Here is a 17,457-nt window from a genome sequence, read left to right as displayed (position 1 = left end):
TGATGAACTGGGGGTTAGTCAGTAAAACACAAGGATAAAACACATGATATTCATATTTTCATGGCTATGATGATGATGATGATGATGATAATGATGATAATGATGATGATGATGATGATGATGCATATATTTGGGGCAGCTGTTGCTGAGGAGGAAGAGCTGGTTGTCTGCTGATCGCGTGACAGGTGGTCTGATCTCTGGCTCCTCCTGTCCACACTTTGAAGCATCCTCGGGCAACATACTGAACCCCAAACTGGTGCGTGTGAATGTATCGGCACCTTGTGTGTTAGCCGCGGCCATCCAGTTCATTCACCATTACTGCATCCATATATGGAGCATTTATCCATATACAAGAACATATATAACACATAGTATATACAACACAATATACTTTGTTAAATTGTATGTATATTGTATTTGTTATATGTTGTATACTATATTATAGGTTATATATTCATATTTAATACTGTGTGCCATCGCTGCCTGTATATTTATATCAGCAGAACTCTAACAAACCACCACACAACTTCAATCAGGACTTCAGAGTCCAACTAGTGGATTATTATGTTTCATTGTTTCATCATGTCTGTGCATATATTTTAAGGCTGCTGTGGAAGATCTGTTCATGTTTGCAGTGATGCAGGTGATGAGTGTTTACTGTGGTGAAATGAAGGGATCAGGGACACAGAGTAAAACTACTTCATTGAGCAGGTCTGGAGAGAGTCTGTGGTGAACACTCAGCAGCACAGAAGACTCTCTGACTAACAAGGGAGTGTTCACTATTTTTATAGAACAGCAGAGTGCTTTCAACAAACAAATCCTCCATTACGACAACTCACACTCTTCTTCATGCGTCTTTCTTTTGGTAAGGAGCTGGAGTCTGGAAGATCACACACACACAAACAGGTGACCTACAGATGATCCCCGAAATAAGGAAATTAAATCATCACAGTTATCATGTCTCATAAATATCATCTCTCACTAACTGCTAGGAAACAGTCACCATTGATTATTGAAAATGTGACAGCTGTAAAATCTGATAATAGCAAACTTTTAATATTAATCTCACAGTTCTTGTTTTCTAAAGCTCACTTCTCATTTTCAAATCTAACATCTTATAATTTAAACAACAGGTGTGGTTAACTGCTCAGTCACTCTGACTATGATCTCCTTCATCACTCACTACTCTTCATCAGCACTGTCTACACTGCACTATACAAGGAAAATATGCACATGCACTGTTTGAATACATTACATTACTTCCAATAAATGAATATCAAAGTGTGCTTTTCTGCTGCTTGCTGAATCAAAATAACATAAATCAAAATTATTTATATCATTGTTTGTTTGTTTGTTCTATTGACAAATTGAACATTGGAACTAAACACAAAAAGCACAGATGAAATAAAGAATGATTTTATTTTAAAGTGATGAATCAGAGGGAGGGACCAGACACACAGAAGGAATCAGCTCTTGTCACAACACGTCAGATCTGGCTCCTTTTGGCTGCAGCGTGGCGGGGTGCTCTCTCCCTGCATAGAGCTCAGGTCCAAATTAAGGTCCCAGCAGGTCCGTATGTGTGCGAGGTGCACGCTGGAAAGGTGTGAACAAAGGTGTGTGTGTGTGTGTGTGTTTGAGTGGCAGGTGTGTGAAGGAGGCTGTGAGAATATTGGCAGATGGAAGGTGTGGTGGGCAGACAGCCACATCACAGGGACATGACCTCTCTGCAGTGGGTCTCCTCAGAGGACGAGAAGGTGACAAGAGACCGAAAGCAAATTTATCTTGTCCGGGTTCAGCAGTGTGTCTCTGTGGATGAAGACTTTGATGTTACAGGTCCAGAGTGGTGGATTGAGGGGGATAGATGGAGCATAATATAATATGTCTTCTTTCAGGTTCAGTCACCTGGAAATAAGAATTGTGTTTTCGTCACCTCAGAATGAGACGTTAATATCGACACAGGAAGCAGGTCGTTCTCTACAGTGTCGCAACACATAGCCCAGATCAGACAAACCGAACACTGGCTCAAGATATTTCTCCTTGTCCTGGTCTTATACTTACTCCCTACGCTGCTGCACAAATCACTGTAGCAACCAAAGCAGGTCTCACATTGTGACCTTAACGACTCTGAAACTAAGAGCTCACGTGACCCCTACGACTCTGCAAGGGTTCCCACCCACACAGGGTTTATAGCCTGCAACTTCGTACCAGTCATTTAGAACTGAAGAAGCTTCTTGGATGAGAGGCGAAACGTCTTCAAGAGACGCAAGCAAGTCCAGTTGCCTACGATATAGCACTTGAGATTACTGCACAAGTTGTGTGAGAGTTTGTACACTAATATTTTGATATAGTTTTGCTGCAGTTTAATGTGCCCCCCCCCCCCCATGACTTCATTTCATCACCTTTTTTGGATTCTCTGTTTATCATTTTCTTCATGAATTTAATCTAACATGGGGTGAGGAATTAATGCACAAATGATCATCCGGGAGTTAAAGTATAGCTTCAAGTGAGTCTGACATGTAACCTGCATTTTTACAGTCCTGCTCTTTATGTGTGAGGTGAGGAGGCATCAGGCCTTGGTTTTGCATCTTTTCACATTGTTAAAGTCTAGTGTGTAGGGTTTAGTGGCGTCTAGTGGTGAGGTTAAAACCAGCTAAAACTTCTGCTTTGTGCCAAGCATGTAAGAGAACGACGATGGCTGACGCAAAACCAGAAAAAGGGAATGGCCCAACCTAGAGTTTGTCCACTCCGGGCTGCTGTTGAAACAACATGGCCGACTCCATGGAAGAGGACCCGCTCTGTATGTGGATATTAATGGTTCATTCTGTTGTAATGAAAATACAACGAATCTTAGTTTTAGGCGATTATAAACTAAAGACATAGAATTCATCCTGTGGATGGGCTAGGATGCTGCGTAACCTCCAAATTCCACCAGATTTGTGTTGGTTGCGATACGTTTCAATTCTAGTCAATGTGTGTGTTTCCATCGGCTGCGGCTGTGCTGCGTTCCGGCTCCGTCACAGCTGCGGCGCTCCGGAGCCCTCCGCAACAGATACGCAGGACTTCTATTTTTGCCGGACGCCGGAGCACAACGCAGCAATTCAGCACAGAGCAGATTGTGCGGGGCAGGAAGTCATGCACAGAAACAAAATAAAACATCCGGTTGATTTTCAAAATAAAATACACAGTGTTCACGGCGGATCATATTTCCCTGCACTACACCTTGAGAACATCATAATGGGCGGAGGCAGGCCTGAAGTCAACAGGTCAGAGGTTTTCAGACGTCATTTCACCCCGTTGACACCATGGACGAGGAGATGTTAATCATGGAGGTGCACCCAGATGTCTTCCTACTACTCCTCTGGTTTTGTGCTTCTGTTTATAGAAGCTACATCTTGTTATATCGAGCGATTATGCGTGAATTCGCAAGATCTCGTGGGTACTTGTGACTCTGCACCGCTCTGCACAGCAAACGCAGCCGGTGGGTGTTGACGGACAGCGGAGCACGCAGTGGATAACCAGCGCAGCCGTTCTGCAACGGGCACGCATCCAGTGGAATTCTGGCATAAGTGATGTATCCTGGAGTCATCGGGTGCTTTGGGTTTTTTCAAACATCAGACATCTTCACCCAGGTGACGCAGCCAGGTGTGATCGGTCTTTGGCTTGCATCCCAGCAGCAGTTGACCATGGGGCCTCCCTCCAAAGCCAGAGCCAGTTAAATGTGGACCCCAATGACTCCAACTCATCAAGAACTTTCTCCATTTTTTGAATTCTTCATTCACCTTGGAGGCATGCAAGAAAAACAAAATTTTCTTTACAAATTGACATAATTTAGGGTGTATTTCTTTAAACTGCTGCAAAGTTTGAACACAACAGTTTGGGTCAATAAAGTCTTGGAGTAAAGGGGGTAAACCAAACACCGACTTTCTCCACAAAGAAAAGATGGAGGGTATCGCAGTGTCACTGGTGCACCTCTGATAGCGACAGAGATCATAACCTGACTCATCTTCAGTGGGTTGTGACGACAGCCTCAGGTGAGTTCCTCTGACCACGTACAGCGTTAGTACGTTAATAATAGCATGTGGTTTTTAGTGCGGATCAAAGAGCTTTTACATGAAGCCGTCGTGGTACTCGTGGCTGCTTTCATCCTGAATCAGCTTCAGGTGAAACTGAGTGCTTCAAACAGGCCGGGGTGTCGTATGGCTGCCTTTCATCAGCTGCCTGCGGTGCATCAGCAATCATCACTTATTGAACGATCCATTAGGAGGATTGCTGGGAGACATTTTCACAAAGATATTAGTCCCATAAAAACTGTTGTGAACACTGCAGGACGAAGGTGTTTCAGCAGCTCTCTCTGTGCTGTGGTTCAGCCTGCAGTAGATTCTGTTTAATGTATTTGACCCTCTGTCTGCTCTGTATGTTCCTCCTGTCCCTCCTCCTGTCCCTCCTCCTCCTCCTCCTCCTCTCACTCTCTCCTTCTGCATTAAGTCCATCTCTCCATTCTTGCCTTACAAGGTAACTCTCGCAGCCAGAAACCACATTCTTTTCCTGGGATTAACATCGTTCCTCTCAGCTGCTGAGGCCAATCATATCCACACGAGTTATAAATAACTCAGCTGGAGGAAACGAGGGGCTCGGAGGGGGGGGGCAGGAAATGTTTTAGGACTCTGTAATGTTAAAGGAGGCTTTTGTTAAAGCTCGTGACAAAGAAGGATGAAACATATGCACAATACAGATGATACAGTAGATTACAAGACTAAACATGAGCCAATTCTGCAGCCGTGAATCCATGAATCTGAGTCTTGACCCAAAGGTTCCGTGGCCCCGAGGGTCAGGAAACTTATTATACTTAACTTATGCTTAACAACATTTCACAAAACAACAAACTGCTGAGGATGAAAGTTTCTCTGCGTTCACCTTCTCAGTTTGTCACGTGTATTTTAAATATTATATGAAACTAGTTTAATATCGACCCAATCATGAGAAAAAAATTTAAGTTTCTGCAAACCTCAGATATTTTACATTTATACATTATTCAGTATGGATATGAAACTTTACATTTGGTCAGATTCAACTATATTTTGATGATCTCTGTGGTGAGGTTTAGGCACAGAAACTGTTCGGAGAAACTCATGTTGTGTTTGTGGCTCTATCCCAGCTGGAAACACAGTGATAACACATTAAAAACAGTAACTTTTTGTGGCTTAAAAACTGCTGGAAAAAATCAACAATTTAGTAAAAAACAAACAAAAGAAAAAAAAAAAAAAAGGCTCTCCATGGCACCAGCCCGGCAAGAAATACAGCAGTGCTTTGTGGAAAAAAAAAAAAGATTTTCATTGCACTGTCTCTGATGAAAGCACAGTGGCACTATGTTGGCAGGCGACGTAGCAATGTTGTTGCTGCAGGTTTTTAAAAATTGGTTTCGTGGCAGTATCCCTGGCAGAAACACAGAGATAACTTGCCCAAAAAACACCCACGTTTGGTGCCTAAAAGCTGCAGGAAACACTCACGAGGAAATAGCTGGTTGTGTTGTGTGTTGGTCTGCAGCTTGGCCTCTGTGTCACACACAATCCACCATCTCCTCCACCTCCCGATGACAAAGTCAGCTCATGTACTAAGTGACTTTAGAAACGCTGATAGGATACCAACAAGCGTACAAATTTAACATATCTATGGGTGGCAAAAAAGTTCAGTGCCAACATTTTTTTTTGGCGTCTGGGCTGTTAATCTGCAGCTCACACAAGCATGATGTGGAAACCTCAAAACCTCTCGTAAGAGAGGACAGAAGAAAGAGACATCTTGTGTCCGGCTGTTAAACTTTTAAAATTAAGAATATTTGTGTAATTTCAGATTCTGGATTTTTCAATTATTAACCTAACTTTTCTGCCATTATTGTTATTATTAAGAAATTTTATATTTTTGCTGCTTGCTCCTTCATTGATGTAACTGTGCATGGTCACTAGCCTGTATAAAGCTTTAATTTACACCAAAAGCATAAAAATATATAATGGACTTAGTAGTGTTTGTACAAAATATTGTAAGATTTTGAAAGAAACATTGCAATAAAGTATAAAAAAAAAAAAAGTATTCATACTGAAATTTTTGGGTTTACTTAAAGATAGACTCTGCAGGAATTGTTGGTTGTTGTTTGCTGTTTGTCCAGCTCCACATTCACTCTTGTTATATATATTTGCGTTTTCGATGCCGTGTCCAAGATTTTTGTAGCTTCCCCTTGGACGCCTGCTGCTTATGATCTGGTCGCTACCTTTTATAAAGTGCTGACATCACCTGTGCACTGTGTCCAGGAACGTCCTGGACGAAGCAAAGTAAGAAAAACATGAGAAAGTCCGGGCAGAGTCTCAGTAGGAAAATACACACACTGAGAGTGGGTCATTAGTGATGATTGAGAGGGATTACTTCTGAGTCTTTGCATTGTTTTTTTGTGTAAAGTCCTGCATAGTTTACCTTTAATTTTGTCACTTTGATATGTGTGCAGAAGTATGTGGACAATGTTGCAGCAGCCTCATGATTTTTAATCACGTCCTCCAAACAAGCATGAACCTGGGGCTCCATGCAGGCCGGTCAGATTCTTCCACACCAAAATGGGAGAACAGTTTCTTCATGGAGCTGTGTGTGCATCTAAAATAAAACTGTGAGATTTATTTTTACTGAAGCTAAGGGACCGAGTCCAAATCAAACAGCCTCAGACCAAAAGCACAGGAAACCATCTGTGCTGCAGCTCCACACATCGTCCACATGAGGGCGCACACTGGCTCACTGTGATGTGAGTCTCCCCCCTGACTCCACCTCACTGCCTCCCTCCTCTCACCCAACAACAGCATCAGTGGGTTCCAGTAAACAAAGAGGCTTTAGAGGTGAATACCTCCAGCTGGGAGAACGTGCTGGCTGGACTCCCTTTGTGTTGTCGGGGTCACAGCGTTGTTCCAGTGAGCCGAGCGTCAGCACTAACAGCAGCTGGCATGCTCCAGGCTCTTACTGGCAAATCCCACTGAGTCATCAGCAAGCTGCGCTTCTTTGTCCGCAGGTTTAGCTGAGCTCGGTGACCTCCCTCCTGCACTCCCATCAGCTGAGAGTCACAAGACCGTCTGCACTAACGCTCAGACACACCACAGAGGGACACGTACAGTAAAACATGAAGACCAGACAGAGGAGGACGGGCACATGCTTCAGAGCACAGACATACAGTGTGTGCATGCAAATACCTCAGTGATCTTCACTCAGTGCAACTCTTATGATGATTTCACATGTGCATGCATGTTTGGTTTTTGCAGATAAAAAGCACTTCTTGACTTTATAATGAAAGTTTGTGCAAATGAATAAACTCAGAAACCTCATTTAGTTTTTGTAAGCGTGGAGGCGAGGCAGGAGGCAGGGATCCACTGACGTCATGTTGTTCTACATTCAACAGGAAAAGTGTGTGGAAGTGTCAAGTGTCCTTTCATATTATTTTATTCATATTTATTTTTTAATAAAGTTAATTTGGGGGCCGCTTTGTGTCGTAGGTTTTTTTTAACTTGATAAAACTATAATGAACAGTGCCAATTAATAATTGTTGTTTTAATGACATTACGAGCTTTATCCTTATAAAAGATGTCGTCGTATTCATCATAAATATTGCACATTTAGTTTTAGTTTTGATTTGTATTTTATTTTATATTTGCCATATATTTGCTTTTTCTTCTTTGTTGTTTTACTCCTTTGTATCTGCACGCCTCTAACTTCGTATTGCAGCTGTTGCACAGCAGTTTTCCTCGGGATAAATAAAAATATATCTTATCTTGAAAATACAAACGTCTCATATTCTCACAGACAGCGTGCAGTATCATATCTGTATCATAAACATTACCTCTTCATATATTTGTAGTTGCATCAGATTAGTTCGTCACCGAGGAGCTCAGCTGTCATTAAAGGTTTCAAAAATGGACTCAGAGCATCAAACTGTGGCTGAAGAAGGTCTGCTGGGACACACACATGTTGGTTTTATTAATGTCTTGAATGCAGGAGCAGTGTGCATCATATTTATAACTACTAGTGGAACCAATAATTCACAAGCTCCAGGTGTTTTTATCATGTAAGAAAATCTGTATCTGAAGTCAGTGTGAGCGCCGCGGACACAGGGGCGTCACTCTGTGTTGAAAGGTGTTGAGGACGTCAGGGCTCAGATGAGAAAACATTTTCAGACGCTCGTGAACAGATGTGATTTGAGGCAATGTTACATGAGGTCGGGGAAAAACAACACATCAGAGGGGCGTCAGGCCGCCAAGGGCACAGGGTTTCTTTCTGCATTGCTGGGGGACAAATATTAAAGACTCAGTGTAGGATTTATGATATGATTTATAATATAATAAGTGTGATTTCTACAGTGTATAATCGCCTGAAAATAAGAACTGTTGTGTTTTTGTTCTCTTAGATTGAGGCGTTTATATCTACATAAAGAACAGGTCCTGGGTTATGGAGATCGCCATGTTGCACTGCCATGTTTCTACAGTAGCCAAGAACGGACAAACTAAACACTGGCTCCAGAAAGGGACATGTGTGTTTTTGCACGAGGGCCATCTATAATGAGCAGCGCTGGAGTTACACTGATTTGTGATGCTTTATTCAGTGTTTTTACCAGATTAAATAACCTGGTCTGTTTGTTTTAGAGAGGAAGAGATGTTGCTGTGTAATTCCGCTCATAAGATTAAACCTCCTGAACAGTGAAAACTAAAGGAGCTCTAACTGGGTGAAGTTTCAGCTGGTTGCATTCTGCATTTCACCGTGAACCACCTCTAAATCCCCCCAAATCTTACACACTGTTCCTTTTCACTGTAGCATCTGAGACTCCAAACTCTGAGTGTCAGACACTTGATTTCCTGCTGAATGATAATTTATGGTGGAAACATCTTTCTTAATGTAAAGAATTCCAAACATAAAAATATGAGCTATCATGCAGTGAGGCTTTCAGGCATTATTCATGTGATCTCTGTAACCTTTGTAAATGTGCTAACACCTGTTCAAATCAGTGACACATTAACTCCTCGACTTTGGAAGCTCATATGTGTTTTCATGTTCACAAAGAAAGAATAAAAAACTTGGACAAGAAGAAACTGTGTCAAGAAGTTGTTAAAGTCACTGATCAGCACATTTTGGGTCATTTTAGAATCCGTCTTTCTCAAAGTATTGTCGTGTGTTTCTTGTTGTGAGCTATTTTTCTGAATATTTTTTAGTTCAAGAAATTATGCTTTTATAAAGTTTTTCTTTCACCAACATTCAAGCTACCGTTTGTTCAGCAGTTTGTTTTAATTAATATCAGTTCACAGCTTGTGACCTGCACTGAGCAGTTTCAGTTCTTGGCTCAGTTTGTCTGTCAGCAGAATCACTACGACCAGTTTTCATGGAACGTGGTGCAGGGGTGCAGCCTGGGCCAAAGAAGAACCCAGTAAATTATATAGTGGATCTAAACCACAGAGCGGATACACACATTATTTTTCACTTTCCTTAAAACTGAGAGATGGTGCATTTGGCCTGAGCAGAGATCTGAACTCTGTGAGTCCCCTTTGATGTAAAGCTGGGTGGGCAGTTTTATTTTGACTGATCACATATTAATTCAAGTCAGCTGGGAGTAAACTAGACGTCTGCTCTTCCTGTTGGCTCTGCTTTCAGGCTTTTAGGCTATTATTTCAGAGAGGGGGGCGTTCCTATCGGCTGTTACACAGATGCAGATGCACGTGCACGTGCCTGACGGTGAAAGTCTGATTCAGTGTCCAGCAGAGAAAGCATTGGCAACAACTGTCTACACTGCAGAGCAACCCAAAAGAGGAAAATGAACTTCTCAACGAGTCAGACAATAAATGAAACAGAACTTGTATCAATATTGACGAAATGTTTCTGAGATGGAGAGAAACTGGGGCTAATAGCTCAGTCACAGCTGCAGCTTCATGTTTATATGGCTAACATTAGCTAGAGCCTAGAACCTGGGTGTCCTCTGCCTCACACCGCACCACGACAGACCATCTTAGCAGGAGGAGAGCAGCAGCAGCTCTAGAGACGGACCCCCAGTCACAGCAGCAGCAGCGACTAAGGTCCCGTTTATACGACAACCATTTCAACTGAAAACGGTTTAGTTGCGTTTTGGCTGATCGTTTACACCACAGCGGCATTTGGGTGCCTGAAAACGCAATATTTTGAAAACGGGTGCAATTTTTTAGAAACAGCACCGTCTGTCGTTTGCGGTTCCGTGTGTTTTAAAGCACAGACTTTTCCGTTTTTAGAGAAACCGTTGTCGTCTAAACAGGGCCTAAATCACGCCAGAGCAAAGCCCAGGTGTGGGGGACTGACAGCTCAGCAAACTTTCTTTCTGATGCTGCTGTTCACACAGGTTAGACCCACCCTCAGCCCTCTGTGACATCTGGTGCTGGGGGCTTTGAGCTGCACAAATTCAAGCTGCAACAGCAGCCGATTGAAGTACGTCTCCAAAACTGCTGCCCGCTCCCTTCCCTGGGAGGCAGGCCACAGTGGCAGGGAGCGAGGTGGAGGGACTGAGAGGTCGTCAGGCAATTCTTGCCTCATTGATCATCTGACTCTTCAGTGAAATAAAATTAAATACACATCAAGCACAATCCTCTTTTATTACATCTCCAAACAACAGTTATGTAAAACATAAACTCAAAGAGAGACAGTCTAATGGCTGTGGACGCGGCGGAAGGACCCCACAGTGGGGTTCATGGCTGCCCACTCGGTGTAGCGGCGGTACTCTCCTTTCTCCAGCAGGTACTGCCGTCCGCGGTAGTTGGGAAGCTCGTAGAAGACCCAGGCGCCTTCCTGCACCTGGGCGGAGTGAGTCTCGTGGAGGTGCCAGCACTCGGGCAGGTTGCTCAAATCTTCACTGCACTCCAACATCCGACCGTTGAAGTCAGGACGCTCGTAGACACGAACCCTGAACGCACCAGTGCCCTGAAAGACAAAGAGCAGGAGCTTAGTTCGCGTGTCAGTGTCATGTCAGCTTCATTAAAAGCATAGCTGCAGATTAACGCAACAATAGATGTAAAAACACACGGAGACAACACATCTGTGATCAGTCCCTAATTTAATTTTAACAATTTTCCAAATTCTTTTCCTCTTTTTGAATTTCTCGTTTTATTTTATGGAAGTGATCAGCGTAAGTGCACTTGTCCTTTAAACTTGATAAAAAAATAAAAGCTAACAAAATAAAAGACACCTGGTACAGTCGTTACAGGCCTTGCGCTCTCTTCTCTTCTTCAAACTACAACACCCATAATTCATGAGGGAATGCTGCAGCCAATGTGCAGCCGGTGGGAGCAACGTCTCAACCATCATGATCAGTTTTTGATGTTTTATCGGGAAATAACTACTCCAGACTCTGCTCTAGGGTCATTTTCAGGACAATTAGGGCAGGATTCGCAATTCAGGACAACTGCTTGGATTTCGGGACTGTCCTGAATTTTTCAGGACATCTGGTCACCCTACACCTGACCAACACACTGACTGAAGCATTCTTGAGTGGTCTTGTAAGGAGGGAGGTTGGGGTGGTGGATGGGTCACATAACACAGGACTTTCTCCTGGAGACAGGTGTCTGATACTGTGAGAACTTTGAGTCATTTTAAGGTCATGTTTCTTTTTCCTAAATCTAACCTCCTTGACTTTACATTAATTATGTGACCTTACGTTAAGGACGTCTTTACTTGGGCACTAATACATCAGACAATCAAATCATTCGCTCATCATTAATAAACTTTAAGCAGTTCCTCAAGAACCAAGATAATGAGAAAAACTTCCCAGTAGGACGACACGCTGAGGTCTGCATAAGACGCAGGATCTGGAGTTAGGAGGTAACTTCAGGCTTAACTCTGAGTTTCCAGTCCCACCAAGCTGGTTCTCCTTTTACCGGGATAAATCACATGGCGCTCCCCCATGTGCGACATCGCGGAGCTCTCCATAGTCAAGCTGCTTCTTCTCTTTGACTTTTGAAATCACCATGGTAACTGATGCTTAGCAGCTGACCTGATCACAGCCCGTCAACACCCTGACTTCTGCCCAATCAGATCACTGAAGAAAAAAGTATCCTGACATGGACAAAAGTCTGCAGCCTCAGGTAAAACAGAGGAGCTTATGTAATGTCACAGGTCAGCAGAATCTCTTGAATATTTCCACTGGTCTTAAAACAGCTTCTAACAAACACAGAGATCGTTCACACACTCAACACACGATCTTAACTCATGCAAAGTTTATTTTAGTCGCTGTGACAGTGTTGATATTTTACACTCTGATTCATCACTGCAGCTCAAAATAACATGAGGCACCTGTGTGATGAGGACTGCGATAAAAAAAGTAAAATAATCCACACACTGTTAATCAGCTGCTGTTATTATGAATGTAACATTTGGGTCAGACAGACATCAGACGTCAGTCATTAACGACTTTTCCACTCTTCACTTCAGAAACAGTTTGCCGTCACTTTAAAGTGTTTATGTGACATGTTCATCGCCATCCAAATAAATAACAAAAAATACTTTATACTAATGTCACATGTAGCTCAGTGACACCTGCATGTCATTTAAGTCTCGGGTGACTAAGTTTTGGAAAGTGTTTTCAATGTTTCTAGATTCCACGTCGTAGGATTACTGATGTTACCGTCTCACAGTCGCAGACACTTTAGCCCCGTTCACACTGCCAGATTTTCGGTGAATGTTGGGCCATTTTGCCGGCCAGCTGTGAGCGTTTAGACACACAGAGACGGATTGGCGACCCAATTTTCTGCCTCGTAGGGTAGACATATTGCTGGAACCCCTTTGGTTTAAACAAACCGAGGCGGCCTTCTGCAACAGGAGGGGCTGTTGATGACTTGTGGAAGGAGCTGTTGATGACGCTGCACGTGCAAGCCACTGGCGGTGGATAAACAGGAAACAGCTGATAGCAGGAATTAGCGAGCAGCTAGTAGCAAGAGGGAAACACAAACCTGACAGACACTGTAAAGATGAGCAACTGGGGAGACAAGGAATTGCGCGCCCTCCTTGTCCTCGCAAACGAAGAGGCCATTAACCGTCAGATGACGGGGACGGTGAAGAACGGGCCGACTTACGAGAGAATCACCGAAGGACTGACCAGCCGCGGCTTCCCTCCCACGTCACTGTTTACGTCACACGCTGAGCTACACGTTTTGTTACTTGCTCACGCCCCCCATTGCCCCGAAAAAGGCACATTCTGTATAAACAAAAGTAGGTAGGCGGCATTTTGCTGCACTCCCCGATTTTGTTTTTATACTGCCAATGCTGATTTGCACAATTCCTGTTTAAAAAAGGCTTTTCCGTACCGTTTCATATCATATGAAGCAGCCTCCTTCATTCATGCTTCTGATGATGTCACTCGTAATTAACAGCCCCGCCTCTTCCACATGAACTCACTTGTGGCTGATAGGAAAACCCAGAGTTGACTGAACTAGTTGATAACCAGCTTTGTAGGAGCAGTTATCCAGACAGCCAATGTTAGATAACGAGAAGATATCCTGGGTAAGTTGAACTGGCTTTATAGTGCAGGCCTCTGTACTCACAGAAATACAGAAAATGACCACGACCTCTAAACGCAGCATTATGTGGTGCTGCTCAGGATCGCTTCCTTCTTTGCAGCCATCAGCACACTGATCACGTGATTACTGCCATCCAGAACACATGGGTTACACAGGAATGGCTCATCATTATGTGGGACATGCACAAATTCTGTAGGAATACATGGTGCATGAGAACATGTTTATCTGCAGGAACTCACATTTCGCACGATGCGGCAGGACCTGATGCTGTCATTGTAGCCCATCCAGCGCTGATAGTTCGCGTACTCCCCCTTGGTCAGGATGTACTGGTAACCCAGGTAGTTGGGCCTCTCGAACAGAACCCAGGCGCCATTGTCCACACGAATGGAGTTGCAGCGGCTGATGTGGGTGTTGAGCTCGGGACAGTCAGCGGTGCACTCGTAAAATCGACCTTCGAAGTTACTTTCTTCGTAAAACACGATCTGGAAGAGAACGAAGGGTGTTCTGAGTTTACGTTCAGTGTTTTATTTGAAGATAAAACAGAAAAAGTAAAACCAACTACAAGCTTTACTAAAACCTCCTCTTATCAAGTTATTCGTCTCTAGACTCTGGATATTGATATGAACATGGATAAAAACACACCACAATAATACCTGTGATTTTCTTTATGTAAGGCTGCTGAGTGATATTCTAAACCAATATATATAATTTATTGCATAATATACCCAAAATAATGTAAATGCAAATACAAATTACGCAGCTGCGGCAATTTCAGGTACAACTTGAGTGTAAAGAGGTCAAAACCAACTGTAAATATCCACAAGAGCTTTTTTTACCCACAGTTCCAAGCTGAACAATCCACAGATATCTGTAACTTATCACAACTTGGCAGCTTTTACCACTGACTTCTACTGAAACTTAATTACAGGTATCTATAATTCAATCTTGGCACGTTATACTCCCGAACCAACGTGTCCATAATGTAACTTTGACAAATATCAGTTCTAATTAAAGATATCTATTCAATCAAAATGTGTTTTCTTAGGGCCTGTCCCATTTCTACGCCTTAAATCGTCCACTTGGTATTGAGTGCCCTCGTTTGCGAGATAACCTTTGATGAGGGAAGTGAGAAACATTAGGGTAGAGATCTTTCCCTAAGAAATGGGACACCACTTCATCCTGCAGGCATATGTCACGCGTAGTAGCGACGCAATGAAACCGCGGGCTCCAGCGCTTGTGTTGTGGCGTGTGCTACGTTTATTCGTCTCCGTCCGAATCAACGGAGAAGAAATGCTGAAAACAGGAGGCTCCTCGACGTCTTCTAGTTCTGATCGATTTTGTTCGGGTAAGTCGATTTGTGAACGTGAACGCACACAACCAAGTGCAAGTGTTTCTAGGGGAGGTGTGGGTACTGGGACAGGCCCTTAGTATCAGTTAATTTCTTACTAGAAGAACTGTTCATGGCAGATGAACTTGATGACGATTCAACCCCCTCTCCTAGAAATCATGTTTGTATGTCACTAAACTTAATTATGTTCGCAGACGATGTTTCTGTGAGCTCAGTAAACACGACACTCATTGGCTACAGTGAGGGAAAGATCCTAATTGTGGTTAAAAAATAATGACGCACTCACTAAAAGTGGACGTTGTGTTGCAAGATGGACGGAAACATCTGAAATATGTTTGCTGATGCGTTCCTTATCAATATGTTTGCAACTTGCCAGGTGCATTAATCAGCAACATAGAGAATGTGATTTGCTCAATATTATTTTTCCCTCAAAACATATTTGCTGTTTCAGTCTGTTTGTGTATAAATGTCATTTCTGGGTGACAGGTTAGTTCACCTGCAGCGATTTTACTCAAAGAAATCTACAGTTCATTTCACACGAGTCAAAATGTTAATTCTTGATATCAACAATTAATACGTGGAAATGTTCATCACTTTTTTTTACTTAATTCAATCTATCATTCAGTCTGACATGACATAATTCCAAACCAACACATGCATAATGTCATATTGACTTGTCAAAACTGATTTATTGATATCTTCGACTTAATCATAGATATCGGTCATTTCTTTTGTAGTTATAAGAACAACGATTGCAGATATTAACAACTGAATTATGACGTGCTGAAAAAGGTCTGCAAATAGAAATATGATTATCTATTTCACATTTCAACAACTGCATGTTCGATATGTCAAACATCAACATACCACTTTGTTGACTGACTGTTTTTAAGATGGTGCATTTACTTGCACTATTACTTACAATACTTAATTACATTTAATATAATACAGTTTCTTCTGTCACTTAGCACAGTTAATCTCAGACACTTTATGACTCAAGCAAGGTGATTTTAACGTCTACCAAAGTCATTATCTGGTAAGAAATCTGTTCTTTGCTTTCAGGCACCGACCAGTGACGACTAAACATGTCAGCCCTAGTTATTAAATCTTAAAAGAAGAAAACTGTATTGCGACTGACGCTGGAGTTTCAACCTCAACAGTCGGTCACATGCTTCATCTGCTCGTCTGCTTACCTTTCCCACACGTTCCATGTTTGGGCCTCACACCTACTTTTGATGTCTGTTTGTTAATCCCACCTTTCACATACACAATATTGTCTGCCGGCCTGGTCCAGATTTATATATACAGTGCATGTGTGCACACTGAAACGCACTGCCAGGACCATCATTGTCATTTTAATTGCCTCAGCATTTATATGTGTGCAAAGGCTGATGCTGCAAGTGTTTAAAAAACGCTGTGCTTTATACAGTGTTTATTCACAGCGGCTGACCTTTTGATCGGCCGATGCCTGATTCCAGAAACCATTTATTGATCCAATTAAATTGTCTCCTCTGCAGCTGAAGCTGAGGCTGATGCTCTGAAGTTGGCTTATGGCCACACGCTGCTCTGGTGCAGGCTTTAACATCTGTGTTACATGTGTATCCATCCACACCTCAGCACACGGTCAGCTGAGCTCTGACTGGACGGCTCATTATTCTGTATTCAGCCATCAAGCTGCAGGATTCGTCACCAGAGACTGAAGACGTTATTCTCGCTGCTTCAGTCCTGTCAGATCGTGATCGAAGATTCAGAGTTGGCTGACTTCATTGTGCAAGTAGAGCACAATCAGTGCGCTTCATTAATCCACAGCTCGGCCCACAATAACAACTATGATGAGAAATGTTTTGTTTGCACAAACAGTACAGAAAACATTTGATATTTCCAGCTCCTCAAATGTGAGGATTTGCTGCCTTTCATTAAACCAACAGCCGGTCATGTATCAGTGTAAAATCTGACAAGTTGATCTAACTTTAAAAAGAAAAGGAAAAAAATTGCCTTGAAAAAGTGATCACACCTCACTATCAGTTTAGACTAACATAGCTTTTGAGTTAGTTTTCTCTACGAGTAAATGTAAGTAAGTAAAGACAAAAAAAATGTTTACTGTCAGTGAAATAAATAATTATGACTGAAGACTAAATTAAAAGAAGAAGCAATTTGGTCATTCTGCTTATTTCCTGTCGTCGCCTGCAGCACGTCATGAGGACTGACATCACTGCACGGAGCATGTGCTTTTGAATGAGATTAAAAATATTTATGTGCACTTTATAAGTAAGCATAAGTGAGTAAAGACAAAATAAGTAATTATAACTGAAGGCTAATTGGTATCTTTACTTTATTGGTAAACCTAACTTCAAACTAATTATGTCGACTTCACAAGTCAACTAAACTCAATGTTATGTTGTGCATGGTTATGTCGACTTCACAAGTAAACAGGTAAATAAAGACAAAAAACATCACAGTTGTGATTACTTTATCGGTACATAAGTAATTAGATACAAAAAACCCCAGTTAAGTTGGGTTAACTCATAAAGTAATCTGAAGACTAATTGTTTTATTCACTTATGA

General features: G+C 42.4%; 1 protein-coding gene across 1 annotated transcript; it reads right to left on the bottom strand.

The window, feature by feature from the left end:
* Positions 1-10,609: 10,609 nt before the first annotated feature.
* LOC125899337 (gamma-crystallin B-like) lies at positions 10,610-16,225 on the bottom strand. The gene is made up of 3 exons (XM_049593547.1): positions 16,086-16,225; positions 13,784-14,026; positions 10,610-10,953 (listed from the first exon to the last, which is right to left on the bottom strand). The coding sequence occupies exons 1-3, from the start codon at positions 16,101-16,103 to the stop codon at positions 10,681-10,683; spliced, it is 534 nt and encodes a 177-aa protein (XP_049449504.1). The 5' UTR covers positions 16,104-16,225; the 3' UTR covers positions 10,610-10,680.
* Positions 16,226-17,457: the final 1,232 nt, after the last annotated feature.

The sequence above is a fragment of the Epinephelus fuscoguttatus genome, linkage group LG13, assembly GCF_011397635.1.
Source record: "Epinephelus fuscoguttatus linkage group LG13, E.fuscoguttatus.final_Chr_v1".
Taxonomy (NCBI): domain Eukaryota; kingdom Metazoa; phylum Chordata; class Actinopteri; order Perciformes; family Serranidae; genus Epinephelus; species Epinephelus fuscoguttatus.
The sequence above is the reverse complement of the archived record's forward strand: the minus strand, read 5'-3'. Positions and strand labels throughout refer to the sequence as shown.

Excerpts from the sequence above, each read along its gene's own strand:
- LOC125899337 (XM_049593547.1), bottom strand. Across the intron at positions 10,954-13,783 it reads CCTGCCGCATCGTGCGAAAT|GGCACTGGTGCGTTCAGGGT; the intron begins GTGAGTTCCTGC and ends TTTGTCTTTCAG.